Below are 26,812 nucleotides of genomic sequence, written 5' to 3' on the forward strand. Positions count from 1 at the left end.
AGGGAAACTAGCCAGGCCCCGTGTCAGGTACCAGTCGGCCGCCCTACTTGCGTGTTTCATTCACATCCATGCCTCCCAGGTGGGCGGTGGCAGCCCCCTTTTGGGGATTGGGAAGCCTTCTCAGAGGGGTTACAGAATTGGTCCATTTAGCGACTAGTAAATGCTGTAGCAGGATTCAAGCAGGGCCTTGTCAGAATTCAAGGGCATGTTCTCTCTACTGTTTCCAGTACTTCCCTGTTATACCTGGAATGGTGAAGTGGGTCAGTTTTGGAGCCTTTCAGAAAAAGTATGATTTAAGCGCCTCTGGACTGTTTCACAAAGCTCAGCATTCTTTGATGGTTCTGAAGCACGCAGTGATTTTCGTCCCAGAGAGGTAACGTCTAACTCCTTTGATGATGACGTGGTTGCAAATGGTGTACAGGTGCAAAACCAGACTTTGCAGCTTCTGAAGGGAAACTCTCCAGTTCTCCCTTGGTCGGCTTTCTTCCACGGGATGTAACTGTGCTGCAGCGTAGGCCTGAGCTTTCCATATGGAGTGAGAGTTTAATATCCGATGTTAGCATAAAACGGTCAGATGAAGAAAATCGAAGTTGACAATTTATTTTTGGGTTTCATTAGTCAAGATATACTATCAGTTAATGGCCCATATAGCAAATGAAATTGAGTACAGGACATTGCATTTCTTACTTTCTATTTAGAGTTCTCTTACAGAATAATGTTGCCTGCTTTGGAACATCAGCTCCACCACTCACGGCACCTATCAGTGTGTTGGTGTGATTGCATTTACAGAGTGAATGTAATCTGGGCTTCCTCAGCCCCAAACACTTCAGTGCAGAATCACGGGCTGTAGACGTCTGTTAGTCACGCAAATACTTCTAAAATTATATGATTCCAGAAAAGAAAGAAGAGAGAGAGATTGCCTTTATCAAATTTCCTTTCAGTTCTAAATGAAAACTGTTGTTGAGCAGCTCTGGTTTCCTTTGGATAAGAATATATACATTTCTTTGCATGTAACCTGGGTTTTGGGCTAGAACACCAAGTTCTTGCTGTCCACAAGCCACAAAAATAGTAGCCAAATGGCACACGTGTGAAATAGTTTATACTTTTTTCTGAGAAAGTATCCTTGAATTTGGGACTTGGGCTGTGATTTCTGCTTTTTGATTCCCCCACCTGTCTTGTAATCTCTCACTCCTTCCCACGTGGTTCCCAAGTGTTCGTGGTCTCAAAGGAGCGGGCAAACACCCAGTTGGTCACCATGTACTGCTGCTATAGATAGAGCCCAGACAAGACTTAAAGGACATTATCAGAGAGAACTTCCTGGAAGAAATGGGCTGTACATTCAGTTGTGAGGACAGAGTAAGAGTCAGCCAAGAGAAGGAGTCAAGAATGTGGCTCAGGTCGCAGGTGCAGCCCGGGCAGAGGCCTGGAGGCTTTTGGCGTGGGGACCCGGGGAGAGTGCCCTGTGCGGTCCAGGGTGGAGGGAGCCCCTGCTGGGGAGGACACTGGAGAGAGTCCGGGGTGTAGGGCTTTGGAAGAAGTTGAGTTTTACTAGAACTGACACAGTAGGCAGTGAAGGGTGTCAACAGAAGTGACCCTCAGGGAAGGTACTTCTGGTTTTGCTTCTGATATACTACAGACAAAAGGGTCGGGACGGGTGAGAGCAGGTATGTCTGTCCCTTTGAGATCCAACCCGTCATTCATTTATTCATAACACGTGCACTTCAGTGAGTCTAGGGGAGAGAGAGTGTAGCCACATAAATAAGCAAAATGTATTTGCTTCTTGAGAGCTTAGCGTTGTCAGTTAGCCTAGAATGTTCTAGGAAGAGAGGAACAAATTGTGGAGGTTGGAGGGAGGGAAGGCTTCCTTGGGAAACAGTCAAAATGAACCTGGAGGCAAGTGGGAAGTAGGAGCAGGTCAGGGGGCTCCTGAGGTCACTGGGGACCTATGTACTGAGATGAGGCTGGGCGAGCAGGGTCTGGGCTGGGGCTAGAACTCTACCAGGGAGCCTCTGAACTGTTTGAAGTGGGGTTGATGTAATCAAATTTGTGCTTTGGGAAGGCTGTCGTGGCTTTGTGTGTGTGTGTAGCGGGGAAGAGGTGGAGGGTGCCACCAACTGGGGGATCATTTGAAGACCATTCACAGGCTGGGATATGGGCTTCGGGGCTACTTGGGGACGGCAGGGGCAGTGTGGATGCCGGCTTTTCTTATGGGGGACTTGTTAGCGGGGCTGCCCTAGAGGCACCTTGTGGCTGGAAGAAAACTGATGGAGGCTGCCAGGTGGACATTCCTCTTCTCTCTTTCCATGCCTAGTGTGATTATCTTAGCTCAGCCAACATTTGGAACAAAAGAGCTAATCTCCAGGGTTGCCCAGGCCTTTGTAGAGCTCCTTCGAGTGAGATCTGATAGGATTTAGGTTTGTGTTCAGATCTGGATGTTCACTTAGCTAGAAACGTCCTGTCATTTCGATTTCCATAGGGGTTTTTATTCCTGATAAAGATTGCTTTCTTGGTGAGAGGAAAATTATTACAGCTGTTGTCTTTTTCAAAAAAAATCATATGTTTTAAGAGCTTTAATATTCAAAAGAATAGGAATATATAAAATATTTAAGGAAGTCTTTGGTGTGGTTTCTTTGCTTTCTGAGCTAATGTGGACTTAGAGCCTTTGTATTACTTAATAGCACATCCTTGTCAGTATTTAAAGAGCTGTTAGTGAGCACCCCAGGCCCCACCTCTCAAAGAATCGTTAAAGTTTGCTCTGAAATAGTGAGGTCATAAACGTCTTGTTTTCAGAAATCAAAAGGTTTTAAATACGCACCATAGCTCCATTTATAAAATAATAATAAGTTCAAAATTAAGAAAATGGAGGATAATTGATTTTTTTAAAGCCTAAACATAAACTTTCTTGTGCTAATTTTGCAACTGGAAATTTTGAAAAGAAAAATCCTACTGCAATATCATCTACGTGGTATATATATATGAGTTTCACGTTTGAAATGTAACTGCGCAGTGGTTTTCAAAGTCAGGAGCATTCCAGCTCAAATACTGGCAGTGGTGGCTGCTGGTTTTCAATGGAAGAGCCTAAATTTGCCTTCTTAGCTTTTTTTTTTTTTTGTACTGAGAAGGTTGAGTACTGCTTTGCCAGCATGATTTTCGGGCAATTTGAGGGCAGCTGTCGTGTTCCAGCAGTGAGATATTTCCATGTATTTTATTTTCTGGACATCACCAGGGCACATGTGGGGTTTGTGCCTGCAGGCTGGAATGCTGCAGGACTCCCTAATCCATCACCATTATGTCCTGGTGCTGCTCCGGTCAGTGAATGATTTTCTGTGACTTGGAGGTAATGTGGTCTGATGGTGATGATCAGACGTGCAGTTAAATGCTATTAATTGAAATAAGAGTAACCTAGAAACATTGCTCTAACAATACAGGATGAGGGAGGAGGATTGGCTGAGCTGCTTGCAGTGGGATGTCTTCTCAGGTGACTCCCTCACCGTGATTCCTGCCAATATCCGCCCCAGCCCTGCACGGTAGTCCTGCCGAAGCAAGCAAGCACTTTGCTCAGAAACGCACTGAATTTCCTTGCGCCTCTGTTTGTTGGCTTTTTTTTGAAAACACATTTTGCCCTTTGCTTAAATGCCATCCATGCTAGTCACCCCTTACACTCATTCTTCTGGACCTCGTCCATACATAGCTGCTGAATGGATGAACAGAATGTAGTATCTCCATGTAGTGGAACATTATTCACACGTAAGAGTGAATAAAAAAGAAAAAAAAAAGAGGAAAATGAAAAATGCCACCTGTTTTGGGAAGTCCACCCTGACTGTTCAACCCACACTTTTCCCTTTGAAACACAATCACTTATGCTCCACTCTACTCTTTTTGATAGTACTTACCACCTTCTAATAATCTTTAACGTTTCCAAAAAAAATAAAAAATAAAGAGATGCTGATGCCACTTCAAAATATACAAGCCTTGCTAACAGCATGTTAATTGAAAGGAAGCAGACACAAACGGCCAGATATTGTTGATTTCAGTGATCTGAGAAGCCCAGAAAAGGCACATGCAGAGGCAGAGAGCAGGTGATGGTTGGAAGGGGCTGGGTGGAGGGGGATTACGGAGTGAATGCTAGTGATAGGGGGATTCTTTTGGGCTGATGAAGTGTTCTGGAAATAGAAGGTGTTGAGGGCTGCACAACTGTGATTGTGCAGAAGACTGCTGAGCGCTGTGTCTGGGAGTGCCTGTTGTTGGGGCATCTTTATTTTGTTCACATCCTGCAATGTGAAGGGCCATCTTCTGCTGTGGTCATTCTACTCCTGTGAGTGGTGAGGGTCAGGACTTTGTAGAGTCCTGTTTCTTTTCTCCCTCTGGCTGAGTGTAGGCAAAAAAATTTAAGCCTGAGAAAGTGCTCCATCTACAGAAATGTCTTTCAGTTTTGCCTGGTGTAAAAATCTTGAGAGCTTTTAACCGTTGAGGCTAGTCTGTGGGGGTAAATAGCCTATGAAGCCTGGGTGAGCCCGGGAAGAGCCGCGCTTCCCTCCCAGACACGGGTGGGGATTTCACCCCCTTTCAGGCAGTTAAGGGCCCAGACCCGTGGACAGACTTGACAGTCGTGAATATTTACGTGTATCCGCTGCTTCATCTTGGATATTAATTTCAAGCTGAGTCAGTTTGTGACGGCAGCCTCATCCTACATCAGGAATTTATAGTATCTGCTCTTTGAGGTGAAGACCTGACAGACTTGATTATTTAACAGTCTGCTTTGAATTGATATCTCAGATTCCTTTGTCAAAAGCAAAACAGCAGAAATACAGACGTCCTTTAATTCCAATGTGGCCTGGAACGGGTTTAGTGTCTGTGCCTCAGTGGCCTTATCTGCGGGTGGGGAAGATGATAACAGTGCTTCCCTCAGAGGAGCTGGTGAGGGGAGAGTGAGAAGCACAAATGGAGGACTTACACGAGATGCTCATAAATGACCGAATTTAGTGCTCTCCGCCTGGTGAGGCCTTAGGGGTAGAGATGTCAGAACAGAGCAGTCCTAGCCGGAGCTCGATACGTGATGGTAGCTGTTATGATCAGTATCACCACTGTGGGTTATCAGGTAGTTTTAAGACTTGGTAATATGATTTCATGAATAATGTTAAAAGACTAGACATCTCAGATCCAGTTTACATAGTCCTCAAGATTTCTTCTGAGAATTGGATGGTTTCTTCCCTATCTTAAATCTGAGATGAGTCTCTAAAAATTTCCGTATTCCTCCATCCTTTTGCTTTAATTCTCTATTTCTTAAAAAACAAAGTTTTTAGATGGAGTTACTGGGGACTGAATTGAGGGCCTCATGCATGCTAAGCACATACTCTCCCAAATGAGGTATAATCTCTTCCCTGATTTTTTTTTAAATTTACATCTTAATTTTCAGAGGTTAGAGGCCTCTAATTATTTTTCTGGAGACTTGTCCATGAACCTGTAAATCTACAATTAATGGACAAAATTTGGTTTATTAAAAAAAAATCTATAGAATATTCTACAGTCCACCCAAAAGGAAATACTCATGGACTTAAAATGTTTCTCCTTTAAGGTGATTTCTCCTGTTTGGTCGAGCTTAATTTGTTAACAGCCATCCTCATCATCATAATGACCAAACTCGCTGTGAGTGGACGCCTAACTGAGGCTAAAATGCTTTGCTCATATTTTACTTCATAGCAAGTGTTTGATTGTAGGTATCAGTGTCTCCTTTTTTGTAGCTGAGGGATTGAGAGATGGGTCAGCTTGCCCCAAATGACACGCAGCTTGCGGTGGCTAGCTCGATGCTGGAATCCAGGCTGCACAGGATGAATTCTCAATTGCTCCTCTAATCAGCTTCCCGTTGAGTGTTTTCCCGAACTCCTGTGAGCCCATAAATGACCGATTTTAGCTATCTCAGCCTGATGAGGTCTTCAAAGGAGAGACACCAGTGAGAATGAGAGGCAGAGTGGCATAAATTAAAATTGTACATTTTCACAAATGTTTTATTCTCAGGTAATGACTGTAAAGGAAATAGTTTTTTAATTTAGTGCTTTGTGAGAACTAAAAACAAAACATTTAAAATAACTATTGTGCAAGAGAGAAGTGGTCTTTGAAAGTCCAACTGTTGCTAATGATGTTACTTGTTTTTTCTAGTGGTGCTTATTTACTGAAAAATTTCCAAACACTGAATTTGTTTTATGTAGTCTTAGTATGAAAGAAAACTTTGTCAGTGAGTATTGTAAGTAAAATCCTTACTCTTTTCTTTCCTGATGATGAATATCTTAGTTGTTTACATGGCTTAAGTATATTTCGTCATTTGTGAAATTTGAGTAATATGGTTTACCTTGTCTGACTGTGAGAGCTGGACGCCTTGTATACAAAGCACCGTAGAGGTGCTTAATAAAAATGTGCTTTCACAGTGACTGATAGTTTAGAAGTATCAACTCTGAATACTAAAAAGGGTAGCTTATTTCTGATGCATATTCAATATGTGTATATATGATATACATTAATATGGCTTAAAGTAACTAGGATTGTTTTTTTTAAGTGCAGTATGAAGCTTTAATGAAATCTGTGTCATTCTAGTGAGACAGGGACTACTTAAATTGCCTTAAGCAGACGACCTTGAAGATTATTTACACAGAATGTAAGCTCAGAATTCATGTTGCCGTGTAACCATCCATCAGACATTTAATTTCTCGGGATCCTGACCAGAACCATTAAGTTTAGAAAAATCCACATTGATTATTATCAGGGAATAAGCTTCTCTCTTTTGTGACTAAAGAAAATTTTGATTTTTTTCTGCACTCTTTTCAGGTTTTAAAATTTCAAAATTTTGATTTGACATGTCACTTTTTTAATAGAGAGAATAAAGCTCATGCTGTTTTAATATGTAAATAAATGTTTTTGTATTTCAATACCCTTCTATGATTTCCTGGCTCTTTGAGAAGTATTTTGCAAGATACTTAGATTACCTACTGTTGGAAAAATACAGACGTGACTTTTATGAATATAGGCGTAGTACAGTTCTGTTGGTTTTTACTACAGTGCAAGACATGAGACCTAGGAGAGCTTTGCTGCTGATTGCCAGGAGGACAGATCTCAGGTCTCAGTCTCCCCTCGTGTAAAATGAAGTGGCTGGACTGGATTCTTTCCTCTTCTAAGATGAGCTTCCATGAGCCTATGTCTTTTGTTTATATTTAGGAGTATTAGCAATATCAGATTAAATACTGAATACCCCTCCATCCCCCCGAAGCAAAGTGCAGTATATGCTACATAAGCTTCTAGTTATCTGATTCTCGTTTCTCATCTTACAGTCAATTTTTGTGTTGCATGTTTCCCGGCAACCTGGAAGGTCTTTTTAGCCATAGGTGGCGCTGTTGCAACTTTTTACAGTCTTAATTTTTCTGTTTGTAAAATAAGGCTTAAACAATGTGATTTTATTTTGATTCCTTTGCTTAATGCTTCAGAATAGCACAACGTCCATTATGTCTTTCTACCTGGAAAATTTTTTCTGCTTATATCATAGTTTTATTCTTTTATCTCGCTGTGAACATTTCAGACTTGCTGTGCAAACAATGGCAAAATCGGGCTTTTCTTCTAGTGTTAGAAACCAGTGAGCCGGGATATTATAAAACAGCTAGAAGCTGCCTCTGGAGCACCATAAAGCTGAAAGGTGTGTTGAGTTCCCTGAGTATTGACCCCGCCGCTGTGTGTTAATTGGTGGGAGTTGATTTGGTACATATATGATGGGGTGTAGTTTCTTGACTTGGGTTTGCCTGCACGTGCTGACACTGAACCATGTGATCCTGAGTCAGCTCGTTCTGAGTTTTCCCCTCGTCTGTGAGAAGGGGACACTCATATCTGCTTTGTAGAATTGTGAGAATTAGTAATTATGTAACATGTTCACCACAGTGGGTATGTCAAGAGAGCTCATAAACTTTAGCTGCTGTTTTGTGTGCAGCCATCATTTTATAGTCTTTGGTAATTACAAAGAAACAAGAAAATAAGAAAAGCTGATTTTATGATGAAAGATATTTGAGGACGTTCCATAATTCCTACACCCATAATTTAGCATCAGCAGAGTCAGAACTGTTACACAGTCGCCCTGGACCAACGTTAAGCCACAGAAATTTTTGTTACTTCATATATGTTGGGGCCTAAGGGGAACCAATACTTATACACATGTTGTCTCCAGCAGCCAACTGAGAGATGACACAAAAGAGTAGGCAGGCGATAAATGTCTTCTTTGTTACTGATGAAGCCACGTTCTCCATGAACTTCAGGGCTGTGGATAAATGAGTGTCATGATACTGTGTCCCAGAAGTAGAGACTCACCCTGTCCCAGGTATCTCTGGGCCACAGCAAGCCTTCCCTTGAGAGAATGAGCCCCATCATGCACAGGGCTGTTCTGCAATGGAGCTGAGCATCCAGGGTGCTTCCCTAGGGTAGTCAACACTGGAGGGAAAGGAAGGGTTTCACATGCCCTGCTTGTCTCCCCGGAATCACAACTCAATCTGTTAATGTGAGGAGGGCTAGCTGTGGGCCAGGGGTCAGGGCTGTGAAGGGAGTAGCACTCTGCATGGCCCAGAGGAGTGGGGAGGAGGTATCCCTTCCATCAGTTTAAACAGGTGGTGGGATGGAACAGAAGGGTTCATCCCATGAGTTTATAAAAGGAGAAATAAGAATTTCCTTTGGGTATTAGTCTAGCCAGGAAACACAGAAGATGATTAGGAAGGAGACTTGTAAACCACTGTAATATTAATTTGACATTTGTTGAGCACCCAAAATGTGCTACATTCTTTTCTGAGCGTTTTACAGAAATGAATCCTTCAATCTTCTCAACAAGCGAGTAAGGAAGGTTTGATTGTTATCCCAGTTTCACAGTGTGGAAATTGAGGCACACAGAGGGTAAGTTGACCAAGGTCACAGAACTAGTAAGTGGCAGAGCAAGTATTTTAACCCTGGCTGTATGGTATTGTGGCTCCCAGAATGGGCTTTGGGTGTTTAGATGTATCTGCATCCCTCGATTTCTGTACGTCTGTGCATCAATTAGCCCAGAAAGGACAGGGAAAGGAGAGTTACACAGGTGCTCACAGTCGTGTCTCGGCAACTGTCCACGAAGAGTGCACCGTGATTAGAATTAATTGTTTTCCAGGCAGCAGATCTGTTGGTATAACAGAAATTTAGTCCATTGAATTCATCTAGAAATCCTTCCTGCTCTGCTTCTGTCCACACTTGCCATGTGACTGCCTGCCCGTGTTTGGGCCGTGGAGGAGAACATATACTCATGGTTGAACTCTGATATTGCAGTCTGGTTCATAGTTTCACATCTTCTGTTACATTAATAAGTTAAATTTCTGGTTTTCTTGCATCAGTGTCTCATGAGTTTGGTTAATGTGAAACCAGTCCATGGGAGCCCAGGGGTTATGATGGTATAAATTTTTAGCACGTTGTGGCACTTCTAGCCATGCAGACATGACTGGGGGATGTACGCCTTTCTCACTGATTTCTCCCAACAGCAGGGTCCTCTCACGGATGTGAGGCTGGGAGCTCTCTGAGTAGCTCAGTCAGAGGCCAAGTCCACCAATCCGAAAATGATGAAGTACCTGGAAGTGGGTTTAATAAAAGTAAAGGGCTTCCAGGTAGTCCGATGGGCTGTTCAAGAAATTTGGTGAAAAGCTGTCCACTGTCTGTGGTTTAGCTGCTTCTTTGCTATTGAAAAGTCTGGAGTAGATGAAGGGATTTTAAAAAGCAGAAAGGAGTGATTTCAGGTGGTACATCCACACCGGTGAGAAGTGATGGATGACCGCCTGTGTGAGGCACAGACAGAGTCTTACAAACTTCATAAAACAGCTTCAAATGCTCTGCCATCTGAGTGCGCTTCATATGGGGTCCAGTTCATCACTGGTCACGCTGTGAGGGCAAGTAACTGACGATGGCAGAAAGGACACGGAGGCATCAAAAAGGTCTCACTCATGTTCCCTGTTTAAAGAATGTGGCACAGTGTATTATATTTGAGCTGGTTTTTCACTGAACAGCTTTTAGTGTTTTCTGGGACTCCCCAGTGCCCCAAGGTTCCATGCAGCTGGGTGTCCCCTCATTGCAGCTCCGTCAGCGCTTGCCCTGGGCTGATGTGGTGTCACGGGAAGCAGGACGGTCAGCGTCCCCGGCTCCTCTGAGCTCCGTCTCCTCATCTGCAGAGCCTGGTTTCCCATCCGTGTCTACTTAGTAGGGTTGCTGAGAATCACACGTGATGGTTATCAGGTGTGATTTCTGGTTGTCTCTGCGATTGGCCAATAGCCAATAATTGATAGAAACTCTTGTTTTCTTTTATTGTAATTGTGTCTCCTAGATTGCAGTGGTTTTTAGTCTGCATTTTTTTATAACTGTACTCATTTTTAAATATGCCCTTATTTTATTTATTTTTTTTTGAGGTACTGGGGACTGAAGCCAGGACATTGTGCATGCTATGCAGGTGCTCTACAACTGAGTAATACCCACCCTCCTTTTCTGCACTTAAAAATAAATATTGCAATACACAAAATAGCTCTTAAACTCCATCATGGGACCTGGTCTCTGTATAGGCAAATGAACACGTATAGTATTTCAATAAGAATAAATGCTGTTGAGACATAAGTTTCTGAATCTGTTAATGTGCTTAAAAACGATCATAGCTAGTGATAAACACGAGACTTAGATCCAGGACTTTTTAGGGTATGTTTTGTCATCATGGGAAATTACATTCTACCGAGAAGGCTAATTGGGTCTCTTTGATATTTGGATGGTTTAGCAGGTGATCAAGGCTTTCCAAAGCTGACAGTTTTGTATTTTAAACTAACTACAAAGTTATCTTCTAGAAGATGGAAATCCTAAGTTTGTGAATTTCCCAGTAATCCAGGGGGTATGTGTCTGTGTCTGTGTCTGTGTGAACGTTTGTGTGTGTGATTTCAGGAATGTAGAAATAAGTTCCATATAGACTTCTGATATCTTTCTCTTCCAGTTCAAGGTTTAAGCATATACTTACACAAATAAATTGATTTTCTTTTGTCATTTGGCATATTGGCGGGAATAAGAGGTTCTCATACTTGTTTCAGAAGGGTTGGGAAGCATGAGCTTAGAAAACGGGAGGAGAAAGAGGCAGGGAGACACTTCACACTTTGTGCAGTATATGAGAAACGGTAGCTTTTCTTTTCTCTTTTCTTCTAAAGCAAACTGGCTCTGAATTGTAACACACTATTACTCAGAATTGCTTTTCTAATCAGATACAAGTGCCTCAGATTTTTCAAGGCAACATGAATGATGAAATGTGTTTTAGCATTTATCTTTAAAAGTAGTTTTATTTCTCAAGTAAAAGACTATAGCCTGTTTCTTCCAGCATCTCAAGAAATTCTCATTGATCTATGTACATGTTCTATGTGCTTATTTTCTTTTCTTTTTTTTTAAGTGCTTGTTTCATTGTGGTGTGAATCAATGTTTAAAATTTCTGGATTTTGATCTTTAGAAAATGCTGATATATCAGAACTGTTAAAAATCTGATTGTTCTTTGGTCCTTGTTTGGTGGGGCACCCTATTGATTACTCTTGTCTGTTAAAGAGAGAAATTCTTCCTCTAGCCTGCAGATCATTAAGTGTATGGTTTGCAGTATGCCTTTAAATTTCATTGAATGCATTGAACATGATTGTCCAGTGAATTTTGAGTTGACTCATAGTAATGACTTTGCTTTGATTCTGTGGCTTTTGCTCCTCTCCACAAGAGCTTGAATTCTCTGTTGCATTTTGTATACGTGTTCTTCACAGTGGAAGAAATTTTGCATTTTTTACAGAGGTGGTTTTTCCTAACACCTCTGAATGCCTTCTGTAATTGATACAACAAAAATCTGTTATTTCAATGCTTAATTATTTCATAAACTAGTTTTTGGCTTAATCAGAAACAATGACAGAGTGATAATAAAAAATAGGAAAACTTTCCTTCCTTTGAAGAATAGAAATCAGGTGGTCAGGCTCACCCATGCTTTGGGCCTGACACACTTAATCTCATGTCATTGTGTATCATGATTCGGAGATGGAGTTGCTTCAGGTTTATTGATTTTTGTTTTAACATTTGTGTTGAATTCTTTCTCCAGGCTTATGTATCCTGTTGGGTTTGTTGAAACTGTAGAAGGGAAACAAAAGCTTTTTTTGGTTTCCGGAGGCCTGAGTTGCTGATGATAAGGGTTGAGGGTGGGCTGAGGAACAGAGTGACACTCCCTCTGCTCCCAGCTGAAATTGATGAACAATGAAATCAATTAAGTGTATCGGTATTTGACCAATAGAAGTTAGCGAGCCCAAACTGGCTAGTTATGCCCAAAGAAAGTACTGAATTCACCTGCAGAATTAGGTGCTTTACCAAGAAGAAGCAGCTTAGAGCAATCAGAAAAATCAGTCCTATGATGAGATATAAAGTAAATATAATATCTTTTATTTCTGAAACTTTTCTACGTTAAGTTGTGTAGAGCTAAAATTAAGTTTCAAGCACCAGGAGTTAACAGTGTGGGTGGTTCTGTATGATCATTATTCAGGAATGTGCCTAGACTCTGCTAGAGTGGCTGAAGCTGGCAGGAAAAGACCCAGAGCCAGGATTTGTCACCTTAGGGTGTCCTCCATAATGGTTCCATGTGGGAGCCCATGATTGGGTTAACAAATTGTAACAGACCCCAGCCGCCTGTCAAATTTAAGAAGAAAACGTATGCTTAGTAACTGCTTTGCAAGCAAGTGCCTGTGCATCCTCACTCCTGTCTCCTTGCCTTAAAAAGCAGAGATAATGCTTTGCTTGCGTAGATGATGTTTTAGATAGCACTCTGCTCATCGCAAAGCAATGACCCAGGCCCACAGCTATAAAGGCTGGGCTTGTGTGCAGTTAGATACTCTATTATCCCCCAAGCAAGGACCTAGCTGGTCTGGTGGTCTGCTTTGTAATTCACATGTCTAAAGGATGTATCTTATTCCCCTCACCCCATGACTTACCTAAAGATACACTAAGCCTTTGTACTCATGGTGGATTCTACAATCTCTGTCTCATCCTTCTTTCCCCAAGTTCCTGCTTACTATCACACAACTGTTAATGACGTTTTCCTTTGATTATACACAATAAATATGGGATCATTTGAGAGGCTCGTGGAGTTGGGTCCCTACGCCCTCTCTCTTTCGTGACTTTTTCCACAGAGTCTTGAGTATTCATTCCCTGTACGTAAGACTTCTGCCAGCCAGAACCCACAGTTCCAGGTGAGAAGGATGCAGGCTTTATCTCTCCTACCCGAGGGAGAGAGAGTAGAAAATTGAGATCTGCTCTTCCGTGGTCCCTTCCTGCCCCAGGTCTGCTCCAGTTCACCTGCAGCCTTCTGGCCTCTGCTCACACTGCCTCTGTCCCAGGACTGACAGCAGCCTTTTCTTCCCTGGTAAACATTTCCTGTGCCTTTTAGAAGTTGGTCTCTTCTCTGCAATACAACCCTGGCAGATGTGATGGTGGTAAACGTGCTGGAGGGCAGTCACTTGGGGACTGCCAGGAGCCATGCTGATTCTCCTGAGTCTCTCATTCGGGGTTACAGAACTGTCGAGCAGCAGAGGAAGCCCTTTAACGTGAGGCCAGCTCAGCATTGCATCACTTTCATTTTATTTTTGAATTTTCAGTGGAGAAATTATTTGTAGCAAACTGTTCCAGATTTTTGGCTGCCTGCTTTCCTCACCACCATTTCCTTGTTGGCTCTGGTGCTTGTTGTAAGAACCAGGTTTCTTCTCTGGTTATTTCTAGCAGCTGGGAGCGCCGAATCCTTGATCTGCATTTGAAGCAGAATGCTTCTTCGTGATGTCAAGCTGATTTTCCTATTTCTGAATATTTCGTGTACACTCAGCAACTCTTTCAAGTGAAATGCTCTTGTCCAATTCTGTTAACCCATATTTGCCGATCTCCTGCTTTCATGCTGAGGGCAGTTTCTTCTTCCTGTAATAAAAGTTAGCAATTTGCATTTACTATTTGAAGGTTCTGGCCCTAGGTGCTTTTGTCCTTAACAGTTTTAATACAATTCACCCATTACAATGTGCAGCGGTTTTTACTCAAAGCCCAGAATTGTGCATCGCAGTCAATCTTAGAATATTTTCATCCCCCAACAGGAAGCCCTGTATGCACAAGCAGTCATTCCCATCTTCCTCATCCTCCCCCAGCCCCAGGCAGCCACTGTTCTCTCTCTATGGATTTGCCTGTGCTGGACATTTCATGTAAAACAAGTTATTTCATGTAAATGGAACTGTCTATTGTGACTGACTTCTTTCACACTGAGTAACTTTTTCAATGTATTTCCAGGTTGTGGCCTGGGTCAGTACTCTATGCTTTGCTATTGCTGAATTATATTCTACTGTATATCTGGGCCCTACTGTTTACCCATTCATCAGGTGATAGTCGTTTGTGTTGTGTCTGCTTTTTGTTTGTGAAGAGTAATGGCGCCGTGAATACTCCTGTAGGAATTTTTATGTGGACATTTGTTTTCAGTTCTCTTACTTGTGTGACCAGAGAGCAGAAATGCTGGGTCATTCATAAACCAAATGTTCAACTCTCTGAGGACCTGCCAGGCTGTTTTCTAAAGTGGCCACCCTGTGTTACATCCTGAAAAGCAAGGGCTGCGTGCTCCGCTTCCTCTGTGTCTTCATTAGTGCTTGTTACACATTTTTTTTTATTATAACCTATTGTAGTAAGTGTGAAGCGGTTTCTCCTAGTGGTTTTGACTTGATTTCTTTTACAGCTAATGATATTGAACATCGTTTGATTGTGCTTATTGGCCATTTGTATATTTTCTTTGAAAAATACATTTTCAGATACTTTATACACATTTTAATTGAGTTCTCTTTTTCTTGTTGAGTTGTAGGAGTTTTTTCTTTTATTTGAAGATACAAATACTTAATCAGATAAATAATTTGAAAAAATTTTCTCCTCTCTGTTGTTTTTTCACCTTCTGGATGGTGTCCTTTGAAGCAAATTTTTAACATTTGATGAACTCCAATTTATCACTGTTTTCTTTGTTCCTTGAGCTTTTGGGGTAATATTTAAAATCTGAGGTATTTTATTTAAACTTTTATATAAAAAATAACTTAATTCTTAAGACTGTTCTAGGAGATGGGTGCTGTGGCTGTCCCCAGTCTATGGATAGGAGACTGAGGTGCAGAAAATTTCACTGAAATATCAGTGTCACAGCTACCCAGTGCTGTGGGATTTCAGACCCTCATGTTTGTCCCCAGCATTTGTGATCTTCACCACCATGCTCCACTACTGCCTGGAATCATTAATGAAAAAGTTTTCCTTTTTTGATTTCTTGATTGTTTGTTTTCTCATTGGGGAACTCACCTCTTCATTTTCCTTGCAGAGATCTGTGTAGGTTTATTTTAGATCTCATGTACTTATTTATTACACAGGCTCCAGCGATGATTGTGCCTAGTTGATCTAATCAATTCATACTCAAGTCTTTCCTGCTCATGACACTAAAAAGAGAGTCATGATTTACATAATGCTCAAAGAAGAATGTACTTGAGTGATTTTATTTTTCTAACCAATCAAACAAATCAAATAAAAACCCGGTGTTGGAACAGATTATAAGCCCTGCAGAATAGGGTCACTGTCTTCCTTGTGTTTCATTTGATTTGTCACAGTGTCTGGATAGTGCCTTGCTGTCCAGCAGTTTTGTGAGTATACGGTGCTCGTGAATCATTGTAAGGAAAGAATTTTGACAACAGACTGTGTTGTTCATTTCACAAGGGAAAAGATCATATAGAAATACTGCTCAGATTTATTTTAAAATTAAGCTTGGTGTTTTGAGAAGGGTTCAAGAAACCATACAAAAATCTTTTTCACTAATTTTAAATCTATCTTAGACACATTATGCATACATAGCAGAGTAACTTATCAACTAGTTTTGACAAGAGGAGTGTATTATTGATTATCTATTTTAGTTGAAATATTCTACCTGGGATAAAGTAATCAGTGCCCATAAATGAACAAATATGTTTGTATTTCTATGCAACATGGGGGCAGACTTCATATGTTTTTATATAATATATATGACTGTGTGTTTTAATCTGTCTGTCAGTGTTTTTATAGTTTTTCATCAATGTTGTAACTTTAGAATTCTTCTATGGAAATCACCCCCAATTCTAGTGCAGTTTGTGCTGTGTATCCTGTCTTATGCATGGGATTCCACTGTCCCCTCACTGAGGAATTTCCTCTCCTATTGAGTTAGTAGCAGAGTTAAAGGAACTGTGATTTCTAGGCCTTTGCTCTCCATGTGTTTGCAGTTGGCTGTCAATCAAGATTTTCTCTTTCTTGAGTTTTCATTGTTCAATTAGAATTTTGGAAATAACAATTAATATGTTGCAACACTCTCCCTAGAAACTTGATGTGTTTGTGCTTTTCAGTTTCCAATTTACAAAAAATGTAAATGCACTCTTGTTTTTAAATAGTCCTTTTTCACTAGATATTTGTTTACTTCTTTATAGTCAAAATATTTTTTTCCCAATGAATGAATAGGTTTGCATGTTTTAAAAGATACCTTACTTTTTAAATTTCTTATTCTAACAGGTATATTCGTTGTACAGAATTTAGAAAATAAGGATAAACACAATTATAACTTAAAAATGGCCTCTAATCTCACCTGGAGATACAGTTGTAAGGTTTGAAATTGAGAATTACAAGTCCTCTCAAACTCTTCTTCTATTTCAAGTACGGTTTGGTTACTGAGATCCTCGAATTCCCATATGAATTGTAGCAGCAGATAGTCAGTTTCTGCAGAGGAACCCACTGGGATTGTGATCGAGTCCACGTTGAATATATGGATCGCTCTGGGGAGCACTGCCATCCCAAGAATGCTGTCATTTGATTCAGGAATGTGCGTGGTGTGTCTGTCCAGGTATTTAGGTATTCTTTAATTTTTTTCAGCATTGCATAGAGTTTACATTGGATTATTTTACTATATATTTTGCCTTTATACTGAGGACAAGTGTGCAAGGTACCGGGATCAGAAGTGTATTGGAGCTCCGCAGCTTGCTGCCACCATGGACGCTGTGCTCTTGCTTCGCCCACTGTACAGTGTTGCACAAAATAGGACCTAAGTAACTCTCTCTTGAAAGAATGATTATATGATTGCTGGATGATGCTTGAGAGTCCTTGTGATGATGTCTTTTTCCCAGAATTTCCCCTCTTCTTTACTATGCCCTTTCCCTTCCTTTCCTCCAGCCTGTGTTTCAGCCTGCCTGTGGCATTGATTTTCCTTGTCTGTGGACTCTTCCTTTCACTAGTTCGTGATAATGTTACATGTGAGATGTGGAAACTTGCTAGATGTCAAGAAAGAGGAAATCCATTGCATTCTAGTTTTTTTAGAGTGTGCTATTGTATTATCGATTGAAATGAAATCAGGCTGACCCATTGAGCCATCCCCTGAGCTCTTTTTGCCTTCCTACAGGTGATACTGCTCTCGTTGCTGCATGTGCCCTTCCCCCAGACTTGGTTTTGGGGTTGAGTAAGTCACCGTCACTGGAGCCCTCTCTTTAAATGATGAAGAGAACATTTGCTCTTTCTCCCTGTTTGGGGACTTGGATGAGATGAGGCAACAGATAAAGAATGGAGCCCCACCTCATTCTGACCCCCGCTCTTTCCGTTCCTTTCTCCAGGGGAAGAGTACAATTCAAAAATATAAAGATTGTGAACTAATGAGATAGACAAGACAACCGATCATTTATTAAATACCCTTTCATGCCAGAAACAAATGTATTATACACACAAAAAGCACATAAAATACGGTAGTACTGTGGTTACAAACGTGGGTCCGAGTTCGAGTCCTGGTCTGGAGTGACAAGTCCTGTGAGATGGAGAATTGGTAGGTCGGCTTAGCCTCTCTTGGACTTGTTTTCTGTCCTGCAGAGATGGGGCTCGCTAGGCGTCCCTCCCCCGTAGAGGTGCTGAGGGGTGTAAAAGACATGTGTAGGCAGACCGAGCACAGCTGCTCTTTCCTCGTAAGTGCAGGATAGCATCGCTTTTGCGGTGATGGCTTTATGACTGCACCGTGTAGACTCTCAGTGCTCCAAAGGGATGCCTTGCAGATTGGAGATGGGATTCTCACTTCTGTATATACCCAAGGATTGTGTTATTGGGCCTTGCTAATTTGACTCTATTCTTTAGAAAGTACATAATGTAGATATATTTTTCAAACATGCATGATTTTTTCTTTTATTATTTATAGTTCTACCCTCTCATCTCTTGGTGTGACTTTTCATGGAATCCAGGAAACAGTCCTAAGCAACCTGCCTCTTCACACTTCTCCGTGGTGGTTTCCTTCCCTGACTAGAAGAGGGTTTTGCATAGGTAATTTTGATTGCTCCCCTTCTCTTGGAGACTCTCTGTTTTTCTGCCCATCTCTCACCTGTCCATCTGTCCATTTCTCTACCCACTCATTCTTCTGACTTGTTTCAATAAGCATTTCAGGCAGCTTACAGAAGAACAGGTACCAAATAAACAGGTGAGAAAATGGGGCCAAGTTCATACAGTGAGGCTAGGAGTTGAGCCTGTGTGAGAGTTGCCAGCGTGAGACACACGCCTCTGCCTTGTGACTTATAAGATAGACAACATCAATGTGCCTGAAGCTCCCAGCAGACACAGGGAAACAGGGTTTGTGGGAGATGCTCATTGGCTGTGAAATAAATAAGTGGCTTAGTAGAAGCCCAGCCTTTCCAAGTACTAAGGCTTAGGAGAATATTTTAGTGTCTTCCAAAATCAGATTATTGCATCTTTTCTTTTTCAGAGTTTTATGTATAGTTGGTTTACATTCTATACCTGGAAATTTCTCCAAAACTTCTGCCCACGTGAGTCCCATGACTCGGGAATGGGCTGGTTCTGCTCATTGACGGGTGTTGGCCAGAAACGGAAAATGACAGCCTCAAAGGAGCCTGGGATTTATCAGTTATGTTTTGTCAGTGCTGTAGATTTCAGAAAATGCTTTCACCTTTTCTTTCCATCTGAGGCAGCAGCGCGCTCTCTTACCAGCATCAGGAGCTCAGGGCCACGGGATGGTGGGGGCTGACTGCACTGCCGTCAAGACAGCTGAGCTAGTCACTGCAGGTGTGGTTCTTTTACATACTGCAGTTCATGCTCTTTACTAGAATGTTTCAACAGGGAGTTAATTAACTGAGTTAATTAACATTTTATAAATATGATGCTTTGTTGAAAAGACAGTCATAGGCAGAATATAAGTTGGGATCACTTTAAAAATGGTTTCATTACTGAAATTTCAGTAGGAAAGATCCAGTTTATCTTATTTCCGCCTCTCTTTAAAAGTAACAAAGAAACAAGACAGAAAAAGCAGAGGATGATTTCTGTTCTTCCTCTCGGCTTGCAGGTGCCCTCACCTCCAGTGGCATCCATCCAGACACCAGCACTGACACTGGCCGTGCTCAGAACTGCCTCAGCCCTGAAGACACATCTGACAAATGGAAGGGGGCCGCGCCCTGTTACAGCAGGTGCTCTCACTTTGTGGGTCCTTATGTAACTGCGCGGTGTTATTCAGGATCGCCCTTTCTACACTTTGTGACGCTGCTGCGGTGTCTCCTAGTTATTTGTTTCTGTAAGTACTCGTGTAATTTTCCAATGTGTGGTACTAGACATCTAAAAATGCATTTTTCAGATGAGAAATAGTGTGTATTTAATATAAATGTCTGAAAAAAGGGTCAAAAGGATCTATCCTGGTGCCAGTACTCAGAGATAATAATTAACACATTAACATCTATTTTCTGTTCTTTTCATCAGTGTGTATTACCTCTGTCATAAAAACCAGCGAGCAATGTGTGCCTGTATACTGTGTGGAGACCTCCATTTTCCATTCGGCTTATTACACATTTTTCTACAATATTCTATCTCCCCTGGCATGATTTTTAATGACTAGTATAGCATTCTGTCTTGTGGAGTCCTCGTCCATTTTACTTTGGACTTAAATAAACATTTAAATTCCAAGTATACTTAACTGAAATTCTGAAAAGAGATCTGTTGTGGTACCGAAAGTCCCCTACATCCCTTCCCCTTTTTTCCTGAGAGTAAAAACTGCTGACAATGTGGAGTATATATTTCATGACCTTTATGCCTATGTCATATAAATAAACACATACATACACGTATATGAGAAATCTATGTCTATGTGTGTGTATATATGCTTTATTGAAAAATAAGGCCATACTATATGTTTTCTGCAGCTCGGTTTATTCACTCAGGTATATATCACAGACGTCCTCTCTCTCCAGACTCACCCGGTCCTTTCAGATAGAGTAGAGGGTTTTCCTGATATGCAGGTTTGGTCTCTTGTGTAAGGACACCTTTCGTGGGGGCGTACTGTGGACAAGGCCTTGGACCACGCCGAAACACCGGAACTTTAGTGCCCACAGCTCACCGTGATTTACCGCATCATTGTCTTGATGGTGGACACTTAAGTTTTCTCCATTTTCCACTGTCAGAAAGGGTGTTTGACTGGCATACTTCTTATACAAACATTCCTGTGATCTTGTATGAGTATTATTTTCGTTAAGGTTTCTGGAAATTTAGTCCTTGGATGTGACAACTACATAAATCACAGGCTCCTTTCAAGTGAATCAAGAAATTCCTTCTCCTGTGGGGCATGAAAAGATGTAGAATAACTTATGTAACCAATTCTCTATCGCTGGATATGATTTCACTTCAGCTTTTCTTCTCACCATTGTAAACAGTGCTGTGTAAATGCTCTGATAAGTACATCTTTTTGAACTGAATTTTTCTAAATGAAACGATTCCAAAATGTGGAGTTCAGCCTGTGTGTACACACGTTTTTCAGAGTTTACATATCCATTGACATGTCATCCTCCAAAAGATCGCTCACAGTTTGTTCTCTCAAAGATGGACACTAGCTAGAATATCTTTTAAAAATATGTGCCAATATGATGAGCAAAAGTACTTTTTCATTGTTTTAATTTGCACTTGATGACCAGTGAGGTATTGAGCATTTTTCACTCATTAGCCATCTGACTTTTAAAAAGTGAATGATCTCTTTTGTCCTTTGCACACAGTTAAGTGAGGCAGCTTCTTGTTGCTTTGTGACAGCTCTATGTATATTATGAACATTAACCCCTTGTCTTCATCAACATGTATCAGAGAGCTTTTCCTTGTCATATTTTGCCTTTCATTTTGTTCAGTAGGTTCATTTTTGTTGTGGCCCAAAATAATCTTAAGATTGTAAATGTCTTCTTTTTGGGTTTTATTCCTGATATTATTCTTAGAAATACTTTCTTATAATGGTATAAATTTCTTCTGTAGGTTTTTTTAATCTCTAAGATGGAGATGATGATGGTACTTGTTATAGTGAAGAGAAGTTGAATTAATATGAGCAAAGAATTATATTCGCTGTTATTAGTACTTTCTAATATTCACATCACATTCTGTAATTTTTCTTGCGGTCATTATGACTGGAATAGAATTTGTTTTTTCCAGGGGATTCTCTGATTGTCCCAAGACAATTATTGAATTCCTACTTTGCTTTTTAACTTGAAATCCCACCTGTAAAGAATACTTATGTACACTAGAGTCTCTTTTTGAGCTCATGGTTTATTTTTATCAATCTTACTTTCTTACACTAGCACTATATCTTACATATTGTAAACATTTATTTAATATCTGACAGTGCGATTTTTTGATTCTCTTTTCGATCCCAAATTTTCTTGGTTAGTATTATGACTTTATTATTCCTGAAGAATTCTAATATAATTTTTCAAGTTAAAAAAAAAAAGAAGTGCTGTCGTGGGATTTTTTAGTACTTTTGAATTATCTTTAGGAGAACGTACATTTTTACAAAACTGCTTTCCTCCATACAAAATGTTGATGTCTCTACTTTCACACCTCTTACTTTACCCCACAGTACAGTCCTGTACTTCCACCATGTACAACATGGGCATTATTTTTGAGTTTATTCCAGATTATTGTTGATGTTTTTGTTAATTATTTAAGTCAGAATTTTTTGCTATTGTATATTTTAACTGTTAAAACTGACACCTAGGAAGGCAGATTCGGTTTGTAAATACTCACTTTGTAACTTCTCATTTAAAATTGTAAGTATTAAGTGCTTGTTACAGAATCCTTTCTTTTCTGTTTTTAAAAATTTGTTTCCAAGATTCTCAAAATGGTCATAGCAAAGTAGTATAGGTGGGGACAGAGATGGAGAGAGGTAGTGTGGCTCATGTACAAACTGTGAGCACTTTCATGGCTGCGTTTACGCTGGAAAAGCCGCTGAAGAGTCCAGGATAAAACGGGTGGCTTTGTATGCAGTTGAAAGCCAGCTTTCTTGCCTGGTGAAGCCTGGTGGGCGTGACAGGTAGATGATCAAGGTCGAATGGAGGTTATTGGCTGCACAGAGCGCTGTGTCTGAGAACTGGAGAATATCGCCATGGGAAATGCTTGGTGCCAGGAACAAAGCAGAGGAGCTGGGGACCCTGTGTGTTAAGGAATTTCCAGCCCTCGGAGTGGGAAGATCAGACTCTGCATTCAGATCTGAGTTTGAATTCATCTTCTTTAGTTTACTTGTCCTCTGACTTTGGTCAAGCTATATACCCTCTTTCACTCCCTGTTTTCTTATCTCTCAAAATAGGAGAATTACAGCCTGCTGCTAGATTGTTTGATCAGGTTAAATAATTAGTGTCTATAAGATGCCACGTACAGTCACAAGCTCAGTGAGAAATGGGCTGTCACCTGTTCTTCTGCAACTCAGTGCTTGACAAGACATGTGGGAAAGCCAGTCCCTAATTTGTGTGTGATGCAAGTAGGAACAAAATTAATGTCTTGCCTTTCCCTAGCAGTATACTTACAGCTTTGCTTCATTTACTTCTTTCCTCCTTTCCTTTCCCCTTTCCCATCCTCCACCAAAAGATCCTGAGACTCTCTCAGAATAGTAGATTCAAATTACTTTAAAGGTTGGCTCATCCTCATGAAATGATAGTAACATAAAAAAAATCTGTGCACATCCCACAATACATTGTATTTGATTTACACACACACGTGCGCACACATACACACACACAATCAGGCTACCTTCCACTTGCAGAGGGATAAGGACCACTTTTTCTGAGTTTTCACTCACTGAGCTTGAGAACAATGTCTCTTACACAGACTTTCACCAGGCTTCGTGCATGGTGTTTTTAATTGAATTTCGGCTTTGTGGCCATAGATATAGTCTCCTAATAGAAGAGAGAAAGTGGAGACATAGACATTCCGCTGAGATATTGGTGTCATCATATTTTAGTTGGAAAGGACTTAAGACAGCATAGAGTCGTAATATTATATGGGTGAGAATCCATGATGTTGTAACTTGGACAAGAACATGGACCTTCTGCCGTCTTGTCCACAAAGGTGAAGAGGCAACTGGGCAGGGGATGGTAGGGATCCTTCTTGCTTGAGTTCCATGTTCTTGCTAGTTTTCATTGCTCAGTTGCCTTTAGTTTATGTCCATGAGGCCTCTCATGGGAAGGTCACTCTGTCCTGATAGATTGAGTTTCTTATCAGCAAAAAGCTCTGGACCCACTCATATTTCCCAGAGTTTTCTGCTGACCTGCTGACACTTTATATAATTGAGACCTAAGAAACTACAGAATATAAAATCCTTATTGTTATTGTTTGCCCTCGAGTTCCATAGGAAGGGGTGCTGTCTCAGGCTGTCTAAAGCCAGATCTGAACAAAGATAGGGTGACAGGCTGTGCTGCTGGTCCTCCACAGTTGAAGGGGATTTCCAACTTAGCTTTATATTCAAGGCAGATGAGTTCAAATCTTGCCTTTACCAGTTATTATCTTTGTGAATTTGGGGAGAAACTGTACTTTTTTGTGTCCAAATTTGTTTATCTGTAAGTAAGTTCAGTATTTATTTTAAGGTTTCTGTTTTAGAATTGAATGAGCTAATACTCTCATTTATACCTAAAATAGTGATCTCATGGTTCTATGCTGGTGCCTTGGTAGTTGATTACTAAGGGACTCCGCAGTGAGATTGGGGGTGGGGGACCCTGGATAATAGAGCTTATATTCCAGGATATGCTTGTAAAAGACTGGATGTGCAGTGGATTTTTAGTAAATATCTACTCCTTTCCTAATCTGCATTGATTGTGTATATATCTTTATACTAATATATGAACAATTTTTATTGCAATTTAAATATCTTTGTAGTATTTACAATATCTAGTTATAAAAATACGTGAAATAAAAAGATTTGAATTTATTTTCTTTTCAATAAGCAAAACAAAATAAAATAGAAAAGAAAAAAGTTTTGAAGGAGTAGAAATAATTTTATTTCTGTGGAATCAATTCCTTGTAATAGGTTTTTTGTTCATGTTGTTAAAAAGCATATAAAATTGATAGGTGGTGAAATACTGGAAATGAGGAAACAGTGGAGACATACTACCTCTAAGGCAGTCAATTTGTTACCAAGTCCAAACTCGTTCTGCTTGCTGCATGACAGGCCGATTAATCGGGAGATGAGATGTTGGAGTAAGGAAAAGAGACTTTATTTGTAAAGCTGGCAGACCCAGAAAATGGCATATTGTTATCCAGTAGAACTCTCTTCCCCAGGGCAGAATTCAGTCTCCTTTTATACTAAAAAGCGGCGGGGATGTGGCTGGTTGTTGCAAACTTCTTGCTGTATGAATTGTTTGTCCTTGAAATCCTTTGTTCCTGCAGCTGTCCATGTGGGTCAAATTATGGTGCCCCTGTAAAACCTCCAAAAAAAAAGAAAGGTTATTCACTATTTTACAACTTGCCATCTATACATAAGTGTAGAAGAGCAAATATCCTTAAAGATCAGAGCCCGGAGAATAGGCCCTCCTGGATATTTCAGGCTAAAGGCAACTTTCTTTTACAAAAGGTGCAGAGATAGCAAGTCTGAGCCTAGAAAACAAGGTACAAGATTAAAGCCAAATGAACACATCTAACATGGAGTGAAATTTGTTCTTTCTATTACAATTTCTTTTTCTCCCTCATAAATAATTTTAGTAAGAAACATGAGCAATTTTTTTATTTTTGCTTCTTAATAAAGGACTACAACTACAATTTAGTGAGCAGGGATGCTGTGCGTGCCTTGGTGTCACAGCAAACTCTTGTTGGTGGTGGTCGACCCTGCAACATGCCTGATGCCCCGTGAGTGTTGGTGAGGGTCCCCCTAACCAGGGGCTCTATTCAGGAACCACCATATGCGCGTTGACCTCTGGCACCTCTTTTTCAGCTGCAGGAAATTTTTTCAGATTCTATGATAGAAAAATCACTCCAGCTAGGGATAATCAGGGAGTAAAGGAAGAGGAAAAGGGCTTGAAGTAGAGTAGAAGAGAAAGACAGAAGCTCAGGGAGCCTGGGGGCTTGGCAGCGCTGCCTCAGGAGAGAGAGGAGCAGAGGTGTGGATGGGAACGGCTACAGAACCAGCTCCTGCAGCTTTCCCTGCACCCAAGCCACACAGCTTTTAATAGGGCCCAGGACTCTCTCCTGGCTGGATGTCACCCTGGGCAGAACCTTGAGAATCGAAGGTAAGGGGTGGGCAGCACTCACCTAGGGGGTCACTGAGGACTTTGGTCAAGTCCACATTGACTTTTCCAGTCATGTGCCTTCACCTGTTCTTTATCTCAGGATCTGAGAAGCAGGAGCAAGGAACTCAGGGAGAGATGCAGGAAGATATCTGACTGTGTTAAGAGACGACAGTCACAGTGACACTGGGAGCGAAGACACTTGCAGCAAAGTAAAATAACTTCACAACCATTGCATCAGAGCTGCATGTGTGAGAGAGCCTAAGCCTGTCTCAGAGTGCAGGGGACAAGCGGAATGGAATGGTAAAATTAACACTGACAATTGAAATTTTGTTAAATAGCCTGCTACTTTTAATTTTATCACTTCAATGTATGCAGGTGTATTTCTATGAGCATTTATAGGTTCACACAACCCCACCAGCCCCTCTTGCCCCCATGGGGGATGGGATTTCTCAAGCACAGTGCCCCTCCTGCTTGCTTGGGCCACGCTGCGGGTCCTCACCTGGGGCCGGACTGCTACAGTACACTGAGTCCCCGAGGCACGGCCTGGGATACATGACAGGAACAACTGTGCTCTTGGCTGAGGGCCTCCATTTCCCCCTGCAGTGTAAGAATGCCGGTGACTCAGTTAGAAGCATGCATCCAAGCCGTCCTTCCGTGTCATCACCATCTAGAAGCGGTGCCTGAATCTTCTGAATTTCTGCAGAATGTGGTTTACAATCACCTTGAACAAGTGAGTGTGTGTCCTCTTTCAAGTGGAGGAGTTACTGCCGTTTTCCTGGAACTTACTCACCACTAGTCCATCTGATTTTTCTGTGCTAGGATTCAGTATGGCCTGCTAATAACTCTGCAGTCAGATCTAGAAACCCTGATGAAGAGGATTATTTATTTTCTTTCTTTATATGATAGTATTTTACTTTCAAATTTCTGAGTTTTCAGTTCTTGGAGGAATGTTTTGGGGGTTGGAGAAACAATTTTGCTCTTACCATCTTTGTGACCTGTTGCTATATGCGTCTCACCTGTCTTCTGTCACTTGTGAGGCGGTTCTATTTTTGACCCTGTCCGGGTTGTTCATATTTTAAAACATAAAATCTGTAAAAGTACAGTCTCTTTTACTCTGAAGACATTCCACAAATACTCCTTTAATCTGGGTATGGTTTTAAGAAGACACAATAATTGGAATATATACTTGCAGGTTGCCAGTGCAAAATCCCCAAATTAATAGTCGAGCTCAA

At 41.0% G+C, this 26,812-nt stretch overlaps 1 protein-coding gene across 1 annotated transcript in view; it reads left to right on the forward strand.

Moving 5' to 3' along the window:
• LOC140695036 (uncharacterized) overlaps positions 1-26,812 on the forward strand; it is a 134,663-nt gene that overhangs the window by 21,249 nt on the left and 86,602 nt on the right. The window contains exon 6 of the mRNA XM_072957991.1: positions 19,412-19,532. Coding sequence (XP_072814092.1) covers positions 19,412-19,532 — 121 coding nt within the window. The remainder of the gene's footprint in view (positions 1-19,411; positions 19,533-26,812) is intronic.

This window comes from Vicugna pacos, unplaced genomic scaffold (genome assembly GCF_048564905.1).
Source record: "Vicugna pacos unplaced genomic scaffold, VicPac4 scaffold_125, whole genome shotgun sequence".
NCBI classification, from domain to species: domain Eukaryota; kingdom Metazoa; phylum Chordata; class Mammalia; order Artiodactyla; family Camelidae; genus Vicugna; species Vicugna pacos.